The sequence below is a fragment of the Telmatherina bonti genome (genome assembly GCF_933228915.1).
Source record: "Telmatherina bonti genome assembly, chromosome: 7".
Lineage (NCBI taxonomy): Eukaryota > Metazoa > Chordata > Actinopteri > Atheriniformes > Telmatherinidae > Telmatherina > Telmatherina bonti.
In genome coordinates this window covers 17936869-17962471 of record NC_136625.1, presented here as the reverse complement: position 1 = coordinate 17962471, position 25603 = coordinate 17936869, and the positions used below count along the sequence as shown (strand labels likewise).

General features: G+C 38.7%; 2 protein-coding genes across 3 annotated transcripts; one reads left to right on the top strand and one right to left on the bottom strand.

Moving 5' to 3' along the window:
• Positions 1-2848: 2848 nt before the first annotated feature.
• Positions 2849-12266, bottom strand: LOC306758453 (uncharacterized protein; the record flags this gene model as incomplete). Its single annotated transcript, XM_079243780.1, has 3 exons — positions 2849-8127; positions 8974-9133; positions 11598-12266. 3 exons carry the CDS (start codon positions 12264-12266, stop codon positions 2849-2851), a joined length of 6108 nt encoding a protein of 2035 aa, XP_079099906.1.
• Positions 12267-15185: 2919 nt separating this feature from the next.
• tcea1 (transcription elongation factor A (SII), 1) lies at positions 15186-23195 on the top strand. Of its 2 annotated transcripts, none has more exons than XM_079244152.1 (10): positions 15186-15365; positions 16741-16803; positions 16895-17000; positions 19061-19160; positions 19275-19423; positions 19502-19558; positions 20263-20417; positions 20522-20668; positions 20909-20980; positions 22816-23195. In XM_079244152.1, the coding sequence occupies exons 1-10, from the start codon at positions 15291-15293 to the stop codon at positions 22822-22824; spliced, it is 933 nt and encodes a 310-aa protein (XP_079100278.1). In that variant the 5' UTR covers positions 15186-15290; the 3' UTR covers positions 22825-23195. The 2 variants fall into 2 exon arrangements, with proteins under 2 accessions (XP_079100278.1, XP_079100279.1); XM_079244153.1 differs by having other exon boundaries at positions 15273-15365; positions 19278-19423.
• The last annotated feature ends 2408 nt before the right edge of the window (positions 23196-25603 follow it).

The following is a 25603-nucleotide window of genomic DNA, read 5'->3' as shown; positions in this document are numbered from 1 at the left end:
ACACACACACACACACGCACACACACACACACTCTAATAACCAGAGTCTCTTGCAGCATTGTCCCCTTGCTTCACCATAAAATCTTCATGCAGAACTTGTCTGACAGCTTTGATCAAATTTTAAAAATTAAATATCTATTTCAACATAACACTGCTGCCATTTGTACTTATTTCAATGACCCTACCCTCCTGGTCACACATTTCAAGCCAGTCTGTCAGTAAAGATGGCATCGAGTGTTACTGGAATATGCCTGACTGCGTCAGGGGACATCGCTGACATCTGCAGGTGACACTCGCTCTCTCCTCGCCTGCCTGAAGATGAGAAAAGAAAAAACCCTGGAGCAGATGAAAACACGCACTGACAGGATACTTTACAATTTTCTATATTTTATATTTCATACTCATTTTAAAATAAATAAATAATTTGTTTCTCTTTCATCTACTGATGTGTTTTCCAAAAAGCAATCCACTGCAGAGATTGGAGGCTTCCTTGTTAATATTTGCCTGGATCAAATTATTTGGACCATGAAAAGAGTTCTGGAGAACAGAAATAATCAAGTGTTTTTGCTAAAATCTGTAAGGCACAATCATAAATCAAGAACTGGGTTTTGAAGAATCTGTTAAATAATCACAGCAGCTTCCATTCAACTTGCCATGAATGGGATCCAGAGTTATTTTTATGAAGACTGAAAAATCATACTGGACAACTGATGCAAAATTTCACCAGCCTGTTAATATAAATTAGTTGGAAAGATGTAATTCCTCAAAAAAGGGTAAATCATAGCTGGCAAACTGAGCTTACCAAAGCACAAATCAGTGTAATGAAATCTTTTGTTTCCACGGAAACAAAGATTTAGATATTTGGTCATGGTTCTCAACTTGTGTGATGGAAACAAATGGCTGGATGCAAAGTAAAAACATCACACTGGGGTGAAAATTGTACCTTTCAATAATACATCAGCCTGAAGTACACCCCCAAGAAGCCACAAGAGTGGCCTCAGGAAACATCCTATAGAGATCCAGCAAGAGCTTGGATCCTGTGCCTAGATACACACTTGTGGAAAAATGATGAGACCACCCTTGTTTTCCAAACAAATGTACCTTTAGTTGCACAAGGCATAAAGATGAACAGAACATTTTGGTAAACAAGGTCAACGTTATTCTGCATAGAGGAATGGGAGAAATCTCAAAGAGAAAGATGAGGAGATCGTATTGGTTTCCTCTTAAGAAGAGGGTTTCCTTTGCTGCCAGTGGAGCTTCAACCAAAGACTGATTAGGATTTGTCATACATATAAAGGACAATTCAGATTTTTTGTTTTGCTTTTGAAGAATATTTTGTGTCGCTTGATGGGAAGAGATTCTCTCCTACTACTAGTATATTACTTGGCAGCAAAAACTATGGAAAGATTTTCTGCTTACACTTCACTCTTTATAACACTTATTCCAACTGCAACAAATTTATCTCTTAAATCTGAATGATGCGAGTCAAATTTTTTTTAACTTTTACATGATTATTTAATGAAACGATGAGAAAAAAAGAAAAACGCTTTGGCTGAGTGTGAAAATTTCTGGAAATAAACTGTTTTGGCTCGTCTATGGCTCCCATCAGCTGCTGTCAGCAGAGTGCAGATGCATCTGTTGTAAATGGGATTAGTTTACATCTTAACCCTGGAAGTAACTCTCAAAATCAGGGTTATGTCATCCAAATCTTTAAACAGAGCAAAAATGAAGAAGTTTGTTTAAAGAAGGCATCACATAAATGGCAAAAACATATTTTTAATGATTTGGTGTCAGAAATAAGCTTTGAATACACACAGCAAGTTAATCAGACAGAAGTTGTTGAGGAGATAAATAGTGGTGACAGAGAGAAACAATAACATGCGTTATCGAACAAACTGAAATATATTCTTCATATTTGCTCTATTCTGGGTCTCAACTTATTCTTGAGTAAATAAGCTAAACAGTTTGGGCCAGTTTAGTAATGGTATTAGATTGCTTAACAAAAAAAGTTGGTTTGTCAGTCTGATTAAGCAGTGATGTATGAAAAACATGAGTGTACATATGATCGGCTTCCTTCTTAAGGTTTTTGTCTCAAAAGGCTCCAAAATACATCTTAAAATTCTGCTCAATTCAGTTCTTAGTCATTGCACAAATTCATTGTCTTAGGACACTTTACACAGTAAAACAAAGTCTTTACAATATCATAGAAAAAACAAAAATAGCCAATGAGCAAACACAGAAAACAGAGCCATGGGTCTAGAAAACTGTTGATGGTGGGTCCAGACTGTGGCACAGACTGGGAAAAGCTTCTAGAGTTTAGGACAGAATGAATCGATTGTTACAATAAGAGTGGTAAAATACTGTAATATGCTGTCCCAGGGTAGTGTTGAATCCCGTCATGGAAAATGTGCATGCAATTGACAGTGTGGAATAATCAAAAAATAAATAAACAATTAATTAAATATACAAATACAGGCAATAAATCTGTTTTTCCTTTAGGCAGATACAGACATAACATGTACACTTTGCATTATATTCCAGAAGAAATCAATATACACATAGTACAGTAATAACAGTCAGTAGCACTGAATCTGTTAAAACATTGTTAGTGATGATACATTACTATCCCTGAAAGAAGATATTCTGTATTTAGAAATACTTTTGACTACCTTACATTATTAACAAGAGGCACAACTCTTCAGTCATCCTACACATCTATGAGGTTCTTGTTGGTGATTATTGAGCTAAAATAAAACATTTCTAGCTGCAATGCAGGAACTAAAAAAAAAAAAAAAAAAAAGAATCACATGATACTTGCTTTGTTTCTATGAAATATAGTGTCCTACTTTCATAGTATGGGGCAATATTGACCACATCTAAAATGCAGCGAGTCCAGAGAGTCTTGTGCTTGCAGTGCACCCTGTTCCCCATTAGATGTCCTTCTTGCCTGTGTCACGGCTGAGGATTCACCCTCAGGATGCACTTTCCTGTCTGCGATTCTAAACTCAACTGATGCAAATGACGACAGACTGCCATTTCTATTTGCCCAGGTTTTAGAAGTGTCAACAGTAGGTGACACCCTGAACCCTCTTCCTCTTGTACTGCTTGGATCGTGTTTCCCACTTCTGATGCTGGAGTCATCTAAGAAGGGGTCAGAGTCACTTCCATGTGGCATGTTGTAGTAGGTGCACTTTGGAGTAAGGGGCTTCGCCATCTCCTCGAGTTCTGACGAAGATATGGCTGCAAGGGGGCTGTGCTGCAGTTTGGTGTGAGGTGGAGAATCCTCGCTTGTGTTCTCCTGACCCGTGTCTATGGAGGTGCTGTCCAGGTTACTGTACATTCCCAGAGAGACTGGAGGAGATTTTCTTATCAGATGGTTCTCCTTGAGGAGCCATCTCCCTCGATCGATCAAAACGCCGTCGGCTGATTCTTTATCAGAGGTGCATTGTAGATTTTGCGTGCCAGCTTCAGTGTTAGCTTTAAATGAGCTTCCAGCACTGAAACAAGACAGGTCTTCCCTTGAGACTTTAATGCCCGCATCACTGGAAGAAAAACTCCTCGTGCTTTTTGATGGAGAGTTGAGCAAAGCTTCCGAGCTACTCGCTAAGGACAGTTTGGAGTCATCCTGCTTCACATTTGCTGTCTTGGATGAATGTGTTGAATGTGAGACCACTGGCGAGGCTTCTTGTGAAGCCTCTTCTCCACTCACAGAGACTACATCTACAGACTCCTGAGTTTTATACCCTCCACTTTCCGATGTTTCTGGCCTGTAATCCGATAAATCAGAAGTGATCGGACTTGGGAGACATTTTAAACCATAAGAGCTATCCTTTCTAACTTGTGGCAGATTTATTTGCTTACATTGCACAACTCTAGCATTGTCAGGCTCAAGCCTTATGTTGCCCTGAGTGTCATACGTGAATATGAGAGAACAAGATTGAAGGGCATGATTAACAAAGTCGAGTAATTCCTGCGATATCTCCATGGGATTGGTTAAACTGTTGCTTCTATCTTCATGCTCCTCTCCCCCCTCCTCTGTTTCATAAACAGTGTCTGCACATTTATCATCCTCACACTGGCCCTCAGAGGAGTGTTTGCTTGTGGATTCGGTGTTATGTTCAGCTTTTGATTCTTCGCAGCTACTGATGCGCTGCTGCAAATAAGGGGCTTCTTCGAACACGTCTTTACTCTCCTCATCATCAGCAAAACTGTCCACATCCTCTGTAGCGATTGCTTCCTCCGCTTCGGCGTTTGGCTGTGATTCCATCTGCTTGAATCCCTCATTTAACTCATTTTCTTCATCAGCATCCCCCTCCTCTTCATCAACAGTCTGCTCTGCTGTCACGTTTTCCTCACCCGCAAACTCATCGATGACTTCTTCCACTTCTGCTGTTTCTTCCTCCCCGCTGCTTCCTGTTTTCTCCAGAACGTCTCCGCTATCTCCAGCATAATCGCACTTTTCTTTATCTGTGTCTCCCTCTTCCTCATTCTCCTCCTCGTCATTGTTTCCCTCACTAACCGCCTCTGTAAAGTGTTCTTTCTCCTCTACTTCAGCATCATCCTCATTTTCTTCTTTTTTCTCCTCTATAACCTCTTCATCTGCAAGCGTGCCAGCAACTGAATCAGCCTCTTCGTCCTCCTCCCCATCTATCTCCTCTTCTTCATCTTTTTTCACCGCAACATCCCCCATTTCCTCAGTGCCTTCGTCCTCCTCTGCATCCTCTGAAGATGGATCTTCTTCAGCTTCCTGTCCTCCATTGATTATAGTTTGTCCTTCCTCTTCTTCATTTTGATCGTGTTTCTCATCACGTTCCTCCTTCTCACCTTTTTCTTCCTCCTCTGTCTCCTCATCTCCTTCTCTCTCATCTGTATCTTTCACACTATCACCCTCCTCTGTCTCTTCATCCATTAATCCTTCATCTGTATCCTCAGCTTCTTCTTTCTGGCCTTCTTCTAATCTTTCCCCTATTTTCTCCTCATCTCCTGTCAACTCTTCCTCTGTTTCCTCTGCTACTTTCACAACAGATTCCTGGTCATACTCTTCATTTCCCCCCCACTCTTCCCACTTTTTATTCTTTTCATTCTCCTCTATTCCCCCATCTTCTCTTTCCTCCCCCATTCTCACATCTTCCTCATCCTTTTCTTCACCATCATCTATATTGGTTGTATTGCTATTTTCCCTCCTCTTTGTTTGCTCTACTGCCTCCTCCTCTTCCTCCTCCTTTGACGGTTCGTCTCTTTCCGTCTCAAACTCACCATGACCCTGTTTAGCCTCAGTTACATCCTCAGTTATGCTATCAAGCTCTGGTGAATGCTTTGTTTCATCGTTGTATTCTTCGACAAATTGCTCTACGTCTTCTTCTGAATCTGAGTGGTTTTGAACAGTTTCGACAAACGTGCTCTCCTCAACAGGGTAAAAACCTTTAGAATGCTGGAATGTTGACGTAATCTGCTCTCTGAGGTCTTGCGGCATGTTTAGCTCCTCCATCAGCTCATCAATGGCCAAATTCTGCTCCTCAAATGGATCCCCACCTTCAGAAACCACATCAAGCGCAAACTCTGTTTCTGATACTTTGGGGGAAAGTGGTTCACTTTCAAGCCTCTCCCTCAGAATCTGGAAATCCTTCCAGCGCTCTCTTAACTGCGAAGATGCTCGACTCTGCAGGTCAGTCAGACTTGCCCTCTGCTCCTCTTCATCTTCAATGACAGAAATTTTCTGCAGGGACTCCATCATTAGCATGGCCTCAGAGGTGGTTCTGGAGTGGTCACTCTCTCCTGCTGTGGAACCTTTTAGGTTGTCTCTCAGAGTCATTACTGACAAGAACGACAAGAAGGCTTTGCATGATGAGCCAAACACTGAGGCTACTTGCGTTGAGAAGTTGGGAAGGCTGTTGGAATTGTGAAGAGTGGACGGCGTGTTGCTGGTGGACGCTCTTCTGATACACTGAATTGATGAGCAAAGCTGCCGAAGGACGGGTTTTATTTTTGCTTTGGGGCTCAAAATGTTGGCTGAGGATGTTTCACTTTCATTTGGACAGATTGCCTCTGCTGATTTGTGTGACCTCAGTCTGTTCTCGTGGTGCATGGGGTCAGCTCGGACACTTGGCATTGAAACACATAAACCTCGTGGTCTCTGGTCACTCTCAAGCAGCCCTGTTGCTGGGCCCTCATGGCAGAGAGGAACCGAGAGACACGAGGAAGATTTCTTCAAAGCATCTTTTAAGTCATTCTGGCATCCATCTAACTCATCTGATTCGGAGTCATCACCTAGCTTGAATATGACCTTCGGGTGAGGCTCTGTTCCATCTGCGATTGGCTCTTCTATGTATGGCACTTGGTCTGGGCTAACCTTCTCCAACCAGTTCTCAACATACTGATGGACTTCAGAGGGAGAGGGATTGAGAGAAGGCATTGATCCGCTCTCGTTCAGTTCTAAAGACTTTTTGGGTGGTGACAGACTATATTCAATCATGGATTTTGGCTTTCTGGTTGTCATTGTACTTGATGAGAGGGATTTTTTTGTTTGTAAAATGTCTGACATGTTCTTCTTCATGGGAGGCCTTCCAGTTGGCGTGTTTACATTATGGTTATCCTTAGCAGTTGATTTATTAGTATTTTGTGAGCTGATTTTAAGATTTTGAGAGCCAACTAAAGAGGCTGTTTCCTTCGTGAATGACTTGTCATCTTTAATTGATTTGTTAGACCGAGGCTTCTGTGCTCTTTTATTCGTTGGATCACTTTTAGAACTTCTTAATGAATTCTGGCTCTTTTTTCCCACACTGGCGTCACTGCTAAGCTTGTCAGCTGATGAATATTTGCCGCGTTTTGATGAGCTGATTATGCTATCCTTCTGTTTCTTATCTGTGCTGCTTGTTGAAGCTGAACTCTTGGGATTCTCAGCTGGCCTTATAATGCTTTTTGTCTTCGTGCTTTTCGAAGCATTGTCGTTTTTTTCTGTTTTGACTGCTGTTTGAGCTTCCTTATCGGTCACTAAAGTTAAATTGTTTGTAACCTGATGAGGTTCTGGCTCCGATGACAGCGATAGCATCTCCTCTTTCTGCCTCTGATGTGAGTCAGCGGTGGGTGGCTGCCAGTTACAATCTATATCACAATCATTGCTGGATGAGTCTGTGGATGGTTTGCTTTCTGCCACCGGAGGGGAGCCATGTAAAGAAGCGCCATCTGCACTGAATTCCTCATTTGCAAAATAGTTGTCATAGCAGCCTTGGCTCTCATAAATATGCATCACTGTCTCTGTAACCTCCATCCCATCATTCCGTATCTGAAGGACCTCGGCTACCTCTGATGACCTGATGGAAGAGCGATTATTGCTCATTTCTGCTGATGCCGTTTTCCGAGGTTTTGGGATTGGTCTATTGCTGCTGCTGCTGCTGTGTCTGACAACACAATATCCCTCAGTTGTCTCACCATCAGCCGTCCTCTCCATGTAGGAATAATGACCCAGCGTGCTTTCTTGGACCCCTGCCTCCGTAACCATCTTCACACTCTCCACAGACGTTTTCTTATTGACATGTCGGGGGCCTGGTGTAGGTGTCCGCTTGGAACTTTTTGCTTTTCCCAAAGCTGTTGAAGTGTAACCTTCATACAATCTCTCATCATTAAAGCCGACACCTTTTCCTATTCCTGCATGATAGTTCTCCTCTTTTGCTTCATCCTCTTGAATATTTGAGGAGTCTTTGGCAATGGCATTGTTTGAGTCAGGTGAGCTGTTGCCTGACCCAGAACCTGAGGCACAAACCGTCCTCTTGCTAAGGCTGGAGCGGCTGAGTGTGGTAGTCCAGTGGAGCATCTCCTCCTCCTTGAGGGTCAGACGAACTTTCATCTCCACCGTCATGCTGCCATCTTGATTTACACAGAAAGACTTCTCGATGTCATCGTCGTGCGGTACGACGCAAGCGCGATGCTCACTCTCTCCTCTCCCAGCTTCACACGTCCGCATGGAGGTGTGATGCTGATGGGCCTCTGCATCAAAAGATTTGTTGCGGCGATGCAAGTGGCTGTTCGTGCTTCCATTCCGAGACTTATTAATCTGGTTGATGATGTATCGCTCCGACGACAGAGAGAAGTTCCTCGAGCCTCTTCCACTTGAGAAAGATTTCTTTTTCTCTTTGGTTGGAGGTGTTTGATGAAAATGTGGGTGTTTGGGAATGAGGGGTGGAGGACAGAGAGAGAAAAGATTATTTTTGGACACTGAAATCAGCATTCATATCAGTATGATGGGAGCTTTTATATGAAGTACGACAGTAAAACCAGAAATATGACAAGAAAATAAAAATGTATATTTATGATTTTGTATCATGTTCATTAAAGAAAATCTTATCTGAAACAAACAGTTTAAAAAACAGATCAAAATCCAAATGTTAACATGAAAAAACTGTGTATCTTTCTCTTTTGGGTAATGAAGCCCAAAAGATATGATAGATACCTTTTTTTTTTATATATGGGCAAAACAAATAAAGAAAAAGAAAAAGTAATATTTTAACAAATGGTTAGCCAAACAGTTTCAGAGTAAACTAGACCCCTGCAGTGATTGTTGACACACAGGATATGTAGGATATGTTCAACATGGCAGAAAACATTAACCAACTGACCCTCTATGGCGGTGAATTTTATTTAATATTTAAGTTACAAATGAAACTTATTCAAATGTTTGTACATGCATATGCTCCTCTGATGGAAAGAGTTGAGGAGGTGAAATGCATTTTCAAATTGAGCTGTTTTTCCTTTATTTTTTTCCTTTTTGTTTAGACTTCTTCCTACCTTTGCTTTAAGATAAGGCTACTGTATCAAACATATGAGGCACACTTTATGATCAATATCATAATGTTTAAACAATTAAAATCACAATTCCCCCAATTTGCAGCACTGACTAGCTGCATTCAGACTTTTTTGTGAAAATTTAAAACATAAACATAAGTGTAAAGTTAATCAATGGCACTTATCCACACTTACGAGTTCGAGGCTGTAACATCAGTGGCTCCCCAGTCTCAATGCGCAAGATCTGAGCCATCTGTGCTGTTCTGTGTGAACTGTGGTTTCCTAATCTGAATGGCTCACTGCCCGCAGCCACAACAATGCCAGAGCACAAGATAAGTGTAGCAAGACCATCAACCTGAAAGAAGAGAGGAGACAAGTTGGATCCATCACATCATCACAATGCACGTTTTCATGGAAACATTGCAATGGCTATTTTGAATTGCCACATCTCAAATAAGTAACCGCTGTTACTATGATACTCAACTTCTTTCTTTAAAATTAAAACTTTAATTAGCAAATCACTTTCAACTTGGATAAAAAAAAAAAGTTCTATGAGTTATTAATGCCAGAATTGATCATGAAACAGACCCTGGATCACAGAAACCACGCAGAAATTAATTGCATTTAAAGGTTCTCACACTCTTCAACAGGAAGCTTGTTGTTGTTAAAGGATTAAAGTGGAAGCTCACCAAGTGGGGATGGAGGTAGATATTTTGATAGCACCTATTAGCACTTCTTGGAATTCCTTTATCATTTAAAGTAACATAGCAAAGTCCTTAATTCTTATTCCTTGTAATTTCTGTGAACGAATAAACGATAAATCAAGCCAATTTTACCCCGGAACAAGTTAGTTGTGCAACTTAAGTTGACATTCAAGATAAAAAATGTCACATTTAAAGATTTAGTCATCATCAGTGGGACAAAATGTTGGATAGACATATTTTTGTTTGTATATATAAGTATGTGTTCTGTCTCGGTAAGTTTATTAAGAACAACAGCATAGGGTGTATTATCTTACACCACACTGAGCTGATTGAATGGTCATAAAATTATTTGTCCTGTATGGAAATTTTTCAAACTCAATAATTAATCTGCATGCTGGCACAAGGATATTTATTATTAAGAAACTGACATATTTTCAGAAATATACAGTAAATGTAGCTAATTGACAAACTATAAGAGAGCATGTATGTATTCCATTTGAACTCGAAGGTATTTATTTCTGAGTTCAAGCTGGACAAATTAACCATATTTAAGGCTTTTTTTCCCTGAAGAATACACAGTACTTGAACAAAAATGATTAGGAAAATGTATTTAAAGAAATATCTCTCACAAAACCCAAACTATAGCCAATATAGATAATCAATAGTGGGTGAAATTTTTATGCGTTCCACTTTCGGGGCATTTACTGGGCCTTTCTATTTTAAATACAGGCCCTATATAGACCCAGATTTGGAAAACATCTGAGAGAAATATATCCAAATTCAACACTCATATACTCTTGCTTCAAGGGCTTCCTGAAGGCAATTGGACATTTTCTCACAATTAAACCAATAAAGCCAAAATCACCATGAAGTGTAATAATTAGATAATTGATATTTTAACACGAAGTATTCATGATTGCAATGAATTGACGCTATTTGATCTTAGGAAAGTACACTTTAGATATGTCTTTTTTACGCTGTTCTTTACAAATAATGTCTGTCCAATCAATCATACTGACTATGGAAGTGATGGAAATAAGATAATGTGAGAACATTTCCCCCAACTTATTGTTTATTTGAGGTCTATCCCCATTCACTTGCATAATAATGTTTTTGTGTGATTGCAATCTACCTAGTGTGGTTAGATGACCAACTCTGACATCCAACATGTAGCTCCATCCATTCAGAAAATATCATTGGAAGAAAGTCAAACACTACTTTTCAGATCTCTGACTGCTGTAAGACACTTACCCACACAATTAAACAATCTTCATGAAGAAAGAGGTTTTATTGTGGGAGTTGGATGACATTTTAAAACCCATGCAGTTCACACCTTGAGTTATTCTATCCCAGACATGACTGAAATTAGTTAAGGCTTAACTTAAGTCACTTAACTGCATCAAAATGGAACAAATTAGTGACCGTCTCGTGTCTAGTTTGCAAATCTCAAACAAAGGCTTTTAGAAGGAGTTCCTAAAAGAAACAATGTCTAAACAAGACCATTTTAGATGTGTGGTGAAAAGTGCTGCTGCCAAGTACAACACACAAGCCTGTAGTAATAGACCAACCTAATGATACTCTAAACTTGTAAATTAGCATGATATAAGTCCTCAAAGCCTCTCCAAGGTCTTTTATACCCACAAAGTCTCATTTGGGAATGCTATTTCTTTCAATGTGTAAATTGAAAAAATCAACTTTCACTTTGATTTCACCACCAAAAAAAAAAAAAAAAAAAATTGTCCGATTTTTATTTATTCTACCTTGAGCAGTAGGTTAGTTTAGCATACAAACTGAATAAAGGAGAAAACAGGCACCTGGTTTTTGTCCAAAGATTACAAAAACAGTCTACTACAGCTATACAGCTTTCTCCATTATAAATAAGCTGTAAATTGTCTAAATCTGTAAAAATAAAAATTTGTAGTCTCATCTTGTTGCTTCTTTTCTGTTTTTATGCTGAGATAAACTACCACACGATGGGCTCTATACTCATTTTAAATGCACAAACCTTTAAGAGTTACATTAGTCTCTCAATCTAAATGCATTTTTTTTTGTATAAACACTTTATTTGGGGTAAATTAAACTAACATGTTTCTGTCATTTTAAATTTCTACTTACCCTTCTGCCATCTGTAGAGTAAAGTTTCAGCACTGGAAACTGCAGGATCTGAGACAGGTAATCCAGCAAAGCATCAAATGTTGGAGCTGTTCTTCGCTGCAAAACAATTGTACGTTTAACAGTGGGATCCCTGTTCTTGATGACCACAAGCTTCTTTGGTGTCCGTACTGCCACCCTGTCAGTAACTTTTGCTGGTCTGTTGGTTGCATCATTCTCTTTCCCAAACTGACCAAGTCTGATTCTTTTATGCCTTTGTCGTCCTGCGCTGAGTGGTCTGGTGGTGTTCCAGGGTACCTGCCTACGGTTCACTTCATCAAGGTTTAGTGGTTTCACTCGTTTCTGGTCACTACACACATAGGCTCCCCCATCCTGCAAGTCATCTAAAGCTTTCACCAGGTGTGTGCCCTGAGGTGTGGAGATGGTCCTTACTCCAAAAGGCAGAGGTACTTTCTTGGACAGAGCATCCAGCAAAGCATCAAATGTCTTGAAAGTACGAGTAGTGATAATCATGCGATGTCCACTGAATTTATAATCACCACTTTTGTAGAAGCATACTCTTTTAGAAACCGAAGAATCAGAATTGGGCTGCAAGGGGTGTGAGGGAAATGTCTGCCCACTGTCAGAGGACAACCCCTGGGCTGGGGGGTCCTGGACAGGTGTGGTGCTCATATTTTGTGGAGGAATCTGTGGAGAAAAATGTAAAAAGATTAGGAGATCTCAGGTATAATGACACTTTTGTCTTTCATTTTCAGCTGAAGTTGTGTAAAAACAATTGTTCCTTTCCAGAAAGTTTGTACATGAATTAGACCAAAGCTGACTCAAGTCTTTCATAGTATATTATAGTTTTTTTTTTTTCTCAGATGCAAACATTTGCAAAAAATGAAGTACAAAACACAATAAATGAAATTCTGTAGTGCACCATTGTTTCATCAGGTTCTACAATCTTTTCCTTTAAGCACATGCTGCACAGTAGTTATAAAACATGGGATGTTTATTATTTTTATGAAAAACAAAAGAAAAATAACATCATCAGACTGTGTTTTCTCATTAGATTTTAAATCTAGTCATATGGTTTTTCCAAAGGAAGCAATGCTACATATTGTACAACTATGCTGACACCCAAGCCACTGACAAATAAACCCTGCAAGCTGATGTGACAGTGAATCAGTGAAAGTTTCCTAAACCGCCATTGTAGAAAAGCATTTTGAACTGTCTCCCAAGTGTCTTGGTAATTACATAAGACTATGATGACTTAAATGTAAAGTTCTTGGTTATAAGTGATAACTGTTGGTTTTATTTTTTATTATTTTTTCCATTGTCTTAATTTAGAACTTTTCCTCTGTTTTAATGTGTAATGAGTAAAAACAGGAGAAAGAACATTGTTGTTTTTCCTGAAGAAATGCTACATATTTGTATGTAAAAATTGCATTTTTCATTTAGCCGAGTGTTGAATGTAAACAAGGTGAGAAAGATTGTGAAAAATATGTCACTATATTGAATAATCAATAAACATTATGATCAATACCTTAAAAAAACAAAAGCGTACATCAGCAATTTAAATAAAACCCAGACACCATATGTTAAACTTCACGTAGTGAGCTATACTGTCAGCATCAAGTCTAAGTTAAAGGGAAACCAGGCCTTATATGCCTCCAGCATGCAAGCTAGATAGAAAAATTATATCCTACAGGTAACAAAATAAATAACTGAATAAAGCAAATATAAGAAATGATCAGATGAACAAAGCTTACCATATGGCTTGCATTTCTGTTCAATTATAAAAGCAAAAGCAACACAAAGTGTGCCTCTGTTGTTGCCACGAGCTCTGGTCAAAGCCTCTCAGCAGTATTCCACGGCTATTTCGGGACATGCAACATCATGGCCAATTTGCTTAATCTTTGCTAACACTTGATCAGCACATAAGGCAAGAGGGAAAAAGAGAATCCAAAACAACTCTATGGCAATATATTGGAAATGTAACATAGACTTAAACAATTATGTTTTCTTCAAGGTAAAGGACAATACCCCCCCCCCCAAATAAATTTGTTGCCTCTAGATTAGGTTTGGAATCTTGGAATCTCAGCTTTTAAAACAAATCCCACATTTTTCATATATATATATATATATGTATGTATATATATATATATATATATATATATATATATATATATATATATATATATATATATATGTTTTGTTTTTTTTTAAATATATTTTTGTACATTACTGATAGTAAATTCCTCTGTGTATATGCACTAACAGACAACGCAAGATTAAAGGGTTTAGTACATACTATCATGAGTATTCCAGGGAGAGAGTTAGTCAAGATAAATTAAATGTCTATGCTACACAAACAACACTGGTGAAACTTCCAGTTCTCAAGCAATACCACAGATTGCTCAGACTATTTCGACTTTGCAAGCAGCCTGCTTAATCAGATTTGCGAGGTCTTGGCCTAATAGGGATTAGTTTGAAGATTTTGCGCACTTGCTGACAGCATGAGGCAGAATAAGGTCTTTAGAGAGCACTTTTACCTCACAGCAGGTATTGTTAAATCCACCATCAGATCTCAGAAAACACATTGCATCAGTATTTGGACTTGTCAGATTTAATGCTGCGTGTCAGTGGGAAATATCCAGAACCACTTACAGACATATTTGTAATAGATTTGAATTTTAGATCCTCTATAAAGGGTCAATAATGGTCTACGTGAACCACAGGCTGAGTGCTGTTTTGCTATTCTACCAGGCAGTGTGCCAGTTTCCAATTGGCCCTGATTGGGTTAAAGCTAACACCTTCCACTGACACGTGCAGTTTCCAGGAAGGTGGGTCCAGGTGGGTGGATGTGGAGGTGAGGGTCATACAGAGTCCAGAGCAAACTAACAATGAACTTACCAGGTGTGGATGAATTACTGAAATAATTGTGATGACCTCCAAACTTTGGATAGTTAGTTGTAAGTAATGTCACATGCTGACCTGTTTGGCTTACCAAGATCCAAAGTCATCAGCCAATGGCAGCCACATTAACACAGAATAAGATCAAACAAGTGCCAGCTCTGTGGACTATTAATTGTGTGCCACCACCTTCATTCGCAAACATCCATGGCTTCCAAAATACCTGGAGTCATGATCAATGTGAAGACCTTAAACTGAAATCTGAACAAAGTGCAATTTAATCTGTATCTGGCCATGCTAACTTAAAAACGGTCTCAAAATCTTAACGGCGGTAATTACAAATATGTGGCTATTGTTAAATGAGAAGAAAAGCCGTCATATTTTATGAAGCTCAGGGTTTCTTTAGAGGTGACTCTTTGGCGCCATCTATAGATGGGTTGGGCAGCTGTTTAGAATACAGATTTTGATAGCTATTTGAGACTTGTTTGTTTTAAACAGGAAATTATATTATAATACTGTTAAATACTACTAAATAGTAATGTTTTAAGTCGGTATTTTGGATTGAATAAAAATAAGCTTTGATGGCAGTCAAAGGGTAATCATAGATTCCGCCTCGATTAACTCTCCTTGATGTTGTGCTGTCATCAACTTGTCAGGTCTGCTACACAGCGGAGGGTCAGTGTGCGGTCCCGGTCCGCCAAGTTGACGCCGCCGCTCGCTCCTCAGTGGCGTGGTCTTTGTCGCGATTTTTCTTTTTGGCTTGCACCTTATTATTTAGATTCAACCAGATCAGTCAACATGGGCAAGAAGGAGGAAGAGGACATCATCAGAATTGCGAAAAAGATGGATAAAATGGCGCAGAAGAAGAACGGGGTGAGATGTCTGAGTGAAATGAATGCTTACCTTCCCGCTGTTAGCTGTCAATGCTAATGTTGATGAGTTGCTAACTTAAGCGCTAACAGGAATGTTATGAGGTTTGATGCTAGCTAGTGCAGCTTCTGGTAAGTGCACCAAATACTAACACAGATGCACTGTTTAACCTGTTTGTTTATTAAACATAACTGCAATCTTATCTTCAACAACGAGGTTCACAGCTTTATGTTTGTATTCTGTAACTAACCGGCTTGCTGCAAACAGCTAGCATCCCATTTCAGCAAGTCTGTTTATGTTGCTCGCAGTTAGCCCTAAGCAGCCGGCTAACCACTGTAAGCATTGTTTTTTACGATATAATACAGTTCTGCTTGAGGTAATTTGGGCTAAATATCAGTTGAAAAATGAAAGTAAATAACACTATCATACACTGTTATGGTTTAGAGTTAAGCCGCCTGAGTGATTGCTAAGCGGCTAAGTTGTTTTCTCTTAATTTCTTACCATTTAGTTACTTTGCTTCTGTAAACTGCACAGGGTTGTTTCTGTACAGATGCAATCTGTGGCTAACTATAGTGTACAGTGTTGTCTAGCTCCCTCATTAAGCCATTTACCTAATTACTGTGCTTGAGTTATGAAATTTCACATGATTTCATGTTACTTTACAGTTAAGGTGCAAAACATTTTTATGGGATCCTTCTACACTTCTAAATGCAACTGTAGGTAGTTACTATGAGGTAACGTGTACAACCAATGGCATAATAAATCATAACTGTACCTCCTAGGTATAACATATAAATATCAACTAGTTGTTTTTCATTTGAAAAGGTTTTTGGTTTTTGACAAATCTGCATCCTAAATATAATATTTAACAATAATTTGTAGAATAGGCTTATATTTTGTGGGAAATCTGCTTATGTAGGTACAGAAGTTGACCTCCACCTTTGCAAAAACAAGCACGGTAGAGTTGCTAGAGCTCGATATTGCTGATTTGTGTAGACTAAAAACAAAACAAAAAAATGTGCAAAACTTTCTTTTGCTCATCATTTTTCTTGATTTCATTTGGTAAAAAAAACAACACAGTAGCCAGACCATCATTCTGCTGCTATAACGCCCAAAAAGACAAGTAAAAAGATCAATAAAAATAATAAAATGACAAAAATTTTATAATGAATTATTTTTTATTAATTTGAAAGACAAATTGATTTGAAAGAAAAATTGATTTAAAATAATAAAAAAAAACAACTATCTATTAGCAAAAAAAAAATCTATTTTAAAATTGTTAAGCAAAAAATTCCAAAATTTGATCTTGTGATTTGAAGTTCAGTGTTGGATGGGTTGCAGTTTTCTTAAACAATCTTCCCCCTTTCCTCCTCTTCAGGCCGGGGCTTTGGACCTATTGAAGGAGTTACGTAATGTCCCCATGACTCTGGAGCTTCTTCAGGTATATTGGTTTCGTTGTTCTCAGGCTTTGCTGCAGATAAAAAAAAGAGATGTTGCTATCCTGGAAAACTGTTTCCATTGTTTTTCCACAGTCCACCAGAATCGGAATGTCTGTTAATGCCATTCGCAAGCAGAGCACAGATGAGGAGGTGACATCTCTAGCCAAGTCCTTGATCAAGTCGTGGAAAAAGCTTTTGGGTAATATTTTTTGTTATTTACAATCAGTATGTTTAAACTTGCCATTCAAGAGATTTTCTATATATCTAAGGCTGTTTTGCATGGTTGTGTTTGGAGTTGCACTGCAGCACAAATAGGTGTACAATAATGAACACCAAGGTACTGTGATGTGTGTAATGTTGGTTACAGTGTTTGGCTTTAGAAGAATGTCCATACTTTCACATTTATGGTTATTCTAGGAAAAGTAGTTACATGTATTTTATAGACTAAAGTTCTATTACTTTATTGCTGTGTGGTTAATTATAGAGTCACGTAATTTGTATTACAAAGTATTACCCAACTTTTAAAGTTGCTTTACTTTCACCTAGAGCCATAAAAATCCACAATTTTGAGCTGCTGTTTCCAAACTCAACATTCAAACTTCTCTGAGGAGAAGAGATACGGGATAAAGTACGAGATAGAGATAAGGTAGCCGTACTGTCCAAGCAGGCGACAGCAAATATAAATAAGGGAGGCTGGACAAGTTGCAGTACAATATTGGGGTTAAAAAAAATCCCTCAATAAATATCTGCAGAAATGGTCCTCACTTGCTACATTTTTCATCTATCTCATGAAGATTAACCTGTTCAGACACTCCAACTGACATGTTTACATGGATCATTGATCAGTTTTCATGACAGAGAGATTTATTATGATTCTTTTTCTTTTGATTTGCAAAGTCTACTAATTCGGAAGAATAAAACAACAACATATGTTTTATACAATTGTTTTGGGGTTTTCAACCATTAACACACTCAGTCATCCTTAACTTCTTAAGTTTCCAACAAAAATGTTGAATATGCCAGTCCTTTTCTGTTTGGTTGCCATTTTCACCCAACCCACCTCGTGATTTAAGGATGCAAGCCTGAAAAAAAACTAAAAAAAAAAAAAAAAAAACCAATCAGAATGAGCGTAGACTTGACTAATTTTTCCTATTGACTTGATGGTGGAAAGATTTAAACCCACGCTCTCAATTTGAATTGATCGTAACTGAAGCTGATCGCATCAGCTGAGGTGTTAACATACAGCATTTTTTTCCCCAATTGAATTTCTATTGAATTAAAAGTGCTCTTTGTCAACAAATCTATTGTCAAAATTCATATAAAAGTATCCACTCCGCTCAGCAAAGTTGTGTCATGTTATGTAGTTTACAAAGAGAAAAGTAAAGACATATTATACTTGACCACCAGGACTATATGGATCAAAATTCATATCTTGCTTTTATTAGACAGAGAGGTATCTGTGTATTAATTTGTGGGGTTTTTTCATATATATATATATATATATATATATATATATATATATATATATATATATATATATATTTACTGGTTATGACATTTTAGAAGGTTTGTTAACAAGTAAATTGAATTTTTAGGAAGTAAGTGTTTTGCAGGATCCACTCCACTATTTCAGCTAAAAATCAAATGGTGAGGTAGAAAATCAAGTCCTTGTAGTCACAAGGATATTTTGGCAATTTTCTTTAGCTGTGTGCAGACACTCAATATTGTCCTATGGACTTTTGTTTGAGGGGGGAAAAATCAACAAAGATGGAAAACTTCCTGACTGTCATGCTTTTATGGCCCTCATACCCTACAAGGTCTCATTAATTGGTGTTACAGACCCACTGCTTGAAAGATGACTCCAGTTTTACTGAGTAGGATAAGAGAAACACAAGCAGTGTTTCACACAACCACACATTTCTAGCTGGTGGTGAGACATAATTGAAACTGACCACTTAATAATGACAATACTTTTCTTTTCTATTTAAGGATATTCTGCTCATTTAACAAAGTCAACCTTTGTTAATGTTGTTACATATAATAATGCAAATGTGATAATAACTAAATTTGTTCATCCTGCTCTGATTCCTTGAGTGATGCTGTATAGTTCCCCCCATCTCTCCTTAGTTGTTTTTACACCTACTATTAAACATGCATGAATACAGATGAGAAAAAAAAAACATTTTAGAAAGACTTGAAGACACCTGAATTTCTCTATCTTACTTTATATCTCGTCTTGCCTGATTTTTGTCATGACAGATGAGCCTGGAGGTGGCGATAAACCTTCAGACGAGAAAAGGAAAGAGCAAACGACGCCCGTCTCTCCTTCACAGGGAAGCCCAGAGGCAAAAGAAGAGAGGTAACAAGCGCAAGCATTTTATTTACATGCTGATCAGATTAAGTTTTACCATGTTTTGTTTTTAATGTTGTTTGTTGCTGTAGCCGGTTCAAACATTTCTCATATCTCCCACAGCAGCTCCAGCAGTAATTCCAGCAACAAGAGCGAGTCCACTGAAGTTGCTCCGAACACATTAATCAACAGCTTTCCTCGGGCCCCGAGCACTTCTGACTCTATCAGGCTCAAGTGCAGAGAGATGCTGGCCAATGCTCTACAGACTGGAGGTACAAACTTGAAGCATTTTTATACGAGTTGTTTTTATTTTCTGTTTTCTAACTTTTATTTCTTCTTCTTTTTTTCAGATGATCACATTGCTATTGGTGCTGATTGTGAGGAGCTGGGAGCACAGATTGAGGAAAATATCCTTTTGTTACTGAATGCATATGAAGCAGAAACTTTTGTTGCGGAAGTCTTTTGTCTTGACTCGTCTTGTTTGATGTGTCGTCCAGCTTATTGAACTCAAGCAGTTGAGAAACATGCTTGATTAAGTGACTTGAGGTGGCAGCGGCTCAGGTGGTAGTGCTGGTCATCCAGTGACTGAAGGGCTGTCTGTCTGAGTACCGGCACCTCCAGCCATCTGTTGTTGTGTTTTTATGTAAGACACTTCACCCTTCTTACCTCCAATGTTGGCATCGCTGGTGTATGAATATTTTGGTGGTGGTCGGAGAGGTTGTTGACACACATTGGCCGCCACATTTCCGTGAGTCTGACCTCGAACGGCTGTGGCTACACACTTAGTTCACCGTTAACAAGAATGAGTGAGGGGTTTATGCTTCTACCCACTTCTTTTGAAGGTTTTGTCATCTTTTATTTCTTTTTTTTTTTTTTTTTCCTTTTTGTTTTTAGTTTTCATTATGTTCAAATAAACTTTTCAAACAAAAAAGGGGCGGATGAATATAAGGTCCAATGTAAAGCACTTTGGATGCCGTGAAAAGCGCCATATAAATGTAACGACTAACCTGTCACCCCACCAGCTCCTGAAGGGCCGTAGTCAACGGAAACTTTTGGCGGCTTTTCAAAATGAAAATTTTTACAGAAAAACAATTCCTTGACTTTCTTTCACGTATCTTCCAAGAGTTTAAGAACACAGACATGAAATATAAAAACCGTGTCCGGAGCCGGATCTCCAATCTGAAGGATGTGAAAAACCCAAATTTGAGGAGGACGGTGCTATGTGGAAGTGTAACCCCAGAGCGGATGGCAAAGATGACCGCAGAGGTTTGTTCACTGATGATACAGCACTCACCAACTGTGATGTCATCACTGATTTATGTGTTGTCCTCTAAAACATTTAAAGCACAATGATTGTTGTGATTTGGCAGGAAATGGCCAGCGATGAGCTGAAAGAAATGAGGAAGAATTTGACCAAAGAAGCTGTCAGGGACCACCAGATGGCCACTACCGGGGGCACTCAGACTGATCTTTTCACCTGTGGCAAATGCAAGGGAAAGAACTGCACTTACACACAGGTAGAGTCAGCAGTCTGCAGAGGCTCTTATTGATGTGATGATGTGTGGTGAAAGGTGTACAATTCAATTTTTTAGGCCAGTCTAATGCATTTCTGCTCAGCATGCTGGTTGGCTAATCAAATATGAACATTTTCTCTGTTTTATTTAATAAGGCTATTGCTTGAAGTTATTTCTGAGTGACTGACAAATTTGGTCATTATGATGTTGTAAGTTGTGTTTTTATTTTTGTTCATTTGACAGGTTCAAACTCGCAGTGCTGATGAGCCAATGACCACATTTGTCTTTTGCCAACAGTGTGGAAATAGGTGGAAGGTAAGTTTCATACAGTTTGCCGACTAAGGCTTTAATGCTATTTACATGTCGATATTCATCAGCTCACATACCATCTGCGTCTATGCATCGAAGCTTTAATGTAGATGGTCTAAAAGTAAACACTTAAACTTAATCCCTTAATTTGAATCCCTTCCTTTGACTTAAAAACCAGTTTTTGTAGGCTCATCGGTCTGTAGCGAAACATTTATCATTATTGAGAAGTTGAATTACTTAAAATATTTATCCTTAGTTGCGTTCCAATTTAGGTAAGATGTCTGACCCCTCAGTGTCAGCTTACATATTGTGTCCAATTGCTAGTTAGTTAATCAGGTATTAATGTAAGGTCAGTTTAAAGTGAAAAAAGTGTGACATGTATGGAGCAAATCGCAACTCTGCACCTACAGCATAGCTGGAAGTATTAAATTATTTTATAGTTTTGGTTTCTAATGCAGAAATAACAAATTCTCGGAAGAATCCTTGTGATTCCTTCTGGACTTTTAAGAGGAAAACAGGTTAAGACTCTAAACTGCTGAAAATATGTGGTGGTTTTATTTTTGAGAACTGCACAGAGTGAATGAGCCAAGCTGGAAGTTGACACAAGAAGGCAGAAAGAATCTGGTTGGTCATAAAAGTCCCCCATACAGGGGGCTACATAAGCAATATCTTAGTGAAATATACCGTGCGTTTACATGGGCGTTTTAATTCCGAATAAAAGTTAATTCTGCTTTAAACTGATGGAAAACAACCATGTAAACACTAAATTCCTAATGCAAATTTCTATTCGGAATTAAACTTCATTCCGATGTAAGTGGCTGGTTTATTCGCATTTTAATCCCGATCTATTTAATTCCTCTGTCATGTACACCTTCATTCCGCTCTGCGTTCCGGTCGTTCTGCGCATGCTCGTTACCTTGTCCTGTCCCGATGACGCGCGTTGTTTTGCCTCCCATGTTCGGTGGTCGGTCTTTCTTCTTCTTCTCAGTTGCAGCAAAAAGTGAAGTAGTATGGTCGTTTTGAGCTGTTACTTCAAGTTTATACTAAAAGTAGCAGCGAAACTGGTACTCATCATGTAGTTTTTAAGAGTTAAGACTGAAAAGACGAGAAGCAGGGAGCAAATTTTGTTTATTTCCAGTATATGTCATACGTCACATGCACCCTTTATCCAAACAGAACCTTTTCCAACCCGCCGCTCTAAAGAGGAATTAAGTGAGGACATGTTTCATGTAAACGTTTATTCGGAATAATTATTTTTATGTGCATGAAATACGTTAAACGTAGGAGAATACATTAATTTCAAATAATTTAGTTCCAAATTAAAAAAAACACCATATAACCGTAGCCGTACCATTTAGCAGTAGGGTACCTGAGGAAGGTCAAATGGCATATATGGTGTGCCAGTTTCAAAACATTTGCACAACTGCTCAGGTTGACTTTTTAAGCATTTAAATGTGCAAATTGACCTTTAAGGTATTCATTTACTAATTCCTTGGAGAATTGATTAGAATGGTATCAGAAACAACTCACCCCTGAAAGACTAATCCAAAACATGTACCCAACCTCTTGCCAGGATGTACTTTCGTCATCATATCATTTGTCAACCTTTAAGATGATCCTCTCTCATCACCTTCCTCAGCTGATTTTGGTTTCAGTGAAGTCTGTGACAATAATCTAATGAGTGATGCCTCCTTAGCAATTTGTAAATGAATCTCTTTTTATACATTTGGATTTTATTTTAATGCAGAGCCTTTCACTCTGTTTTCCATGTGCTTAATAATAACTTAATCATAGTTCAGTTGAATGCTTGTGTAATTTATTTTGTCTATTTTGTGTCGTAGTTCTGCTGAATCGGCTGGTATCATCCTCGGCACTCCGACAAGTAGCAAATTTCCTGGACCAGGTTCTGTCTCTCTGCAACAGTTTGGAGCTTTGTAATCTGTGGTATATGGTACACAACATACCATACCAACATACCACTGCGGTTAAAGTTTGAATAAATATTTTGTTCATAGATTGAGCTCATTGTCTGTTCCCAAGCGCGCCCCCCCCCCCCCCCCCAAAAAAAATCCTTTTACTATTGATATTAGTTGTTTCTCACTGTCAGATATATGTCAATCATGTCTCATTTTGTTTTATCTGCATTTTTTACAAGTAGTTTTTAACACTTTGGCAAATGTTGTTTTTGCTTTTTTCTCCACGCAGCATTGCATTGTTTTATTTAATGCCCAATAAAATGTAATCCATTTGATTAAAAAGAAGTGCTTTTAATTACTTGTCTTTTATGATGTGCCTTCAGTTTCCCGATTGTTAATCTTTAACATCGTGCTAATTCCGCTAAGGATCTGAGAGGACAAACATTTTGTGTGAGTGTGTGGGAGTGTCGTTTTTTTAATTGGTGGAATATTCATCACATCAAAGTGAATGCTGATGTATGCATATTAATCTGTCCAGAGACCGGATAATGTCATTGGCTGGATCGGGGAAGATGCACAATTGTTCCCGCTTTCCTGAAGCTTTTTTTTTTTTTTTTTTTTATTTAAACTGCCAGGTGCAACCTCTCTGTGTTGATGAACTGCCGTGCTGCCTCACCATAATCCAAACTGAGCCCAGATCAGCAAAGCAGTCGATGAATAGAGTTATATTGAGGAAGACGTGTGTGTGTGTGTGTGTGTGTGTGTGTGTGTGTGTGTGTGTGTGTGTGTGTGTGTGTGTGTGTGTGTGTGTGTGTGTTGGGGGGGGGGGGGGGTAATTTCAGTAATATGAATTGGAAATGTGTTTATCAGAATCCACTTGATGGAATAGTCTATTGGGGAAAAAAAACAAACTTGCCTGAACATTTTTTTTGTTTGTTTCAGTCGTGGTTGCAGTATCAGAATACTTGGAACTTTGTTACTACTACTGTATAGTTGCACCTTTTGCTGCTTCATTGAGACGGCAATACAGGAAATTTGAATCTGGATTAAATGCATTAAATGAAATTTTGCAACATTATACCACAAGAACTTTATTAAATGTTTAAAATCTCTGTGGTTAAGACAAATACATCATGAATATTAAGCAGTTGCTTTAGGACTAGTTTTAAAGATGTAATACTTTCTAAGAGGACTAAAAGAATTTTAAACTTAGGTGCCAAAAAACATCCAATTAAAGGGAAGAAATATCTCTCAGATTACTGACTGTATTAACAACTTTAGTGCTTTTTGGAACTGACTCCAAAAGCCTGGAACAACTAAAAAGATTAAAGATGCAAACCAACCAAACTATTCTTGTGCAAATAGTGACCTCTTACATCTAATAAACAATAGCTGTTCATCAAGATGATTTGCTGGCTTGGTGCGCCATAATATGAACATGAACACCTTGCGTCTATGGATGGTGGAGCTGTCATCTAAATAAATGCCACTGACAAGGATAGAAATGTTTGATTACATGTAAATGCAATTGTGAAGACCAAAAAACCTAAACTATTCATTTGTATATCCTTATTCACATGCTTGTCACTTGTTTTTATGTAAAATCTTAAAACACTTGCAAAATTAAACTCAGAATCTAAATGGCTAAACCTAATATATGTGTATATCAAGCAACAAACTGGAGTTTGAGTACGTCAACGTGGAAAGAAGCACTGATACGACTGACATATACACATTTATTATTTCATATCTCCAGAAATTAAGAGGTAAATTCTGTAAATCTGAAAAGTTTCACTCATAACTTCAGATAGTATCGTGGGTAATTATTTAGATTAAGTTCTTCAACGAGACATCAAAATGAGTGGCTCCCCTCTCCTCGAATAAGACTGTTCACACACACTATTCACAAAAAGTTAGGGATATTCAGCTTTTGGGTGAAATTTCACAACAAGCCTAAAATGCATTCAAACCTGTACAGGTGAACTTAATGTGATCTTCTCTAAGCTTTTAAATGCACATGTCCAACTGTTAAATGTTTCAATAAATTTTGCACAAGTTGCTGTTCTCTAACAAGGAGCTTAACGGCAAAAATCACGGCAGGTGCGTGATCCTTGAATTGACCAATAAATGTCCTGGTTCAATTAGAGCTGGTGTTTAAACAGTTGTCCTCATCATGCTGTTCACATTTTGACATCATGAGACCAAGACGACACCTAACAATGGAACAACAGTCCCTTGCCATTGCGATGCTTCAAACAGGACGTTCTCAGACAGAAGTGGCCACTGAGCTTGGAGTGTCACAGAGTGTCATCAGCAGGTTGCAACAGAGATATGGAGAGACTGGAAGAGTCACAGAAAGGCCTAGAAGTGGACGTCCTTTGGCCACATCCCGTGCTGATGACCGCTACATTGTGAACACTGCCCTGAGAAACCGGATGATGAATGCCACTCAACTCCAGGCACGTTTAAGAGAGGTGAGAGGTACCCAAGTGTCACGTCAGACCATTCAAAACCGTACATCAGCGTGGTCTGCGTGCTAGACGACCTGCACGGGTACCTGACCACACCACCAGGCACGGGCATCATCGTCTTGCATGGGCCAGGGAGCATTTACGCTGGACGAGGAACCAGTGGGCCTCAGTGCTGTTCTCTGATGAAAGTCTATTCACACTGAGCAGAAATGATGGCCGGCAACGATGTTGGAGACGTCAGG

What these genes read in the sequence shown, in the direction of transcription:
- tcea1 (XM_079244152.1), top strand. Translation starts at nt 15,291, where the DNA reads ATGGGCAAGAAGGAGGAAGAGGACATCATCAGAATTGCGAAAAAGATG. An exon ending in GGGAGCACAGATTGAGGAAA is followed by an intron (nt 19,559 to 20,262) that starts ATATCCTTTTGT and finishes ACTTTCTTTCAC; the next exon opens with GTATCTTCCAAGAGTTTAAG. An exon ending in TGGCAAAGATGACCGCAGAG is followed by an intron (nt 20,418 to 20,521) that starts GTTTGTTCACTG and finishes GTGATTTGGCAG; the next exon opens with GAAATGGCCAGCGATGAGCT.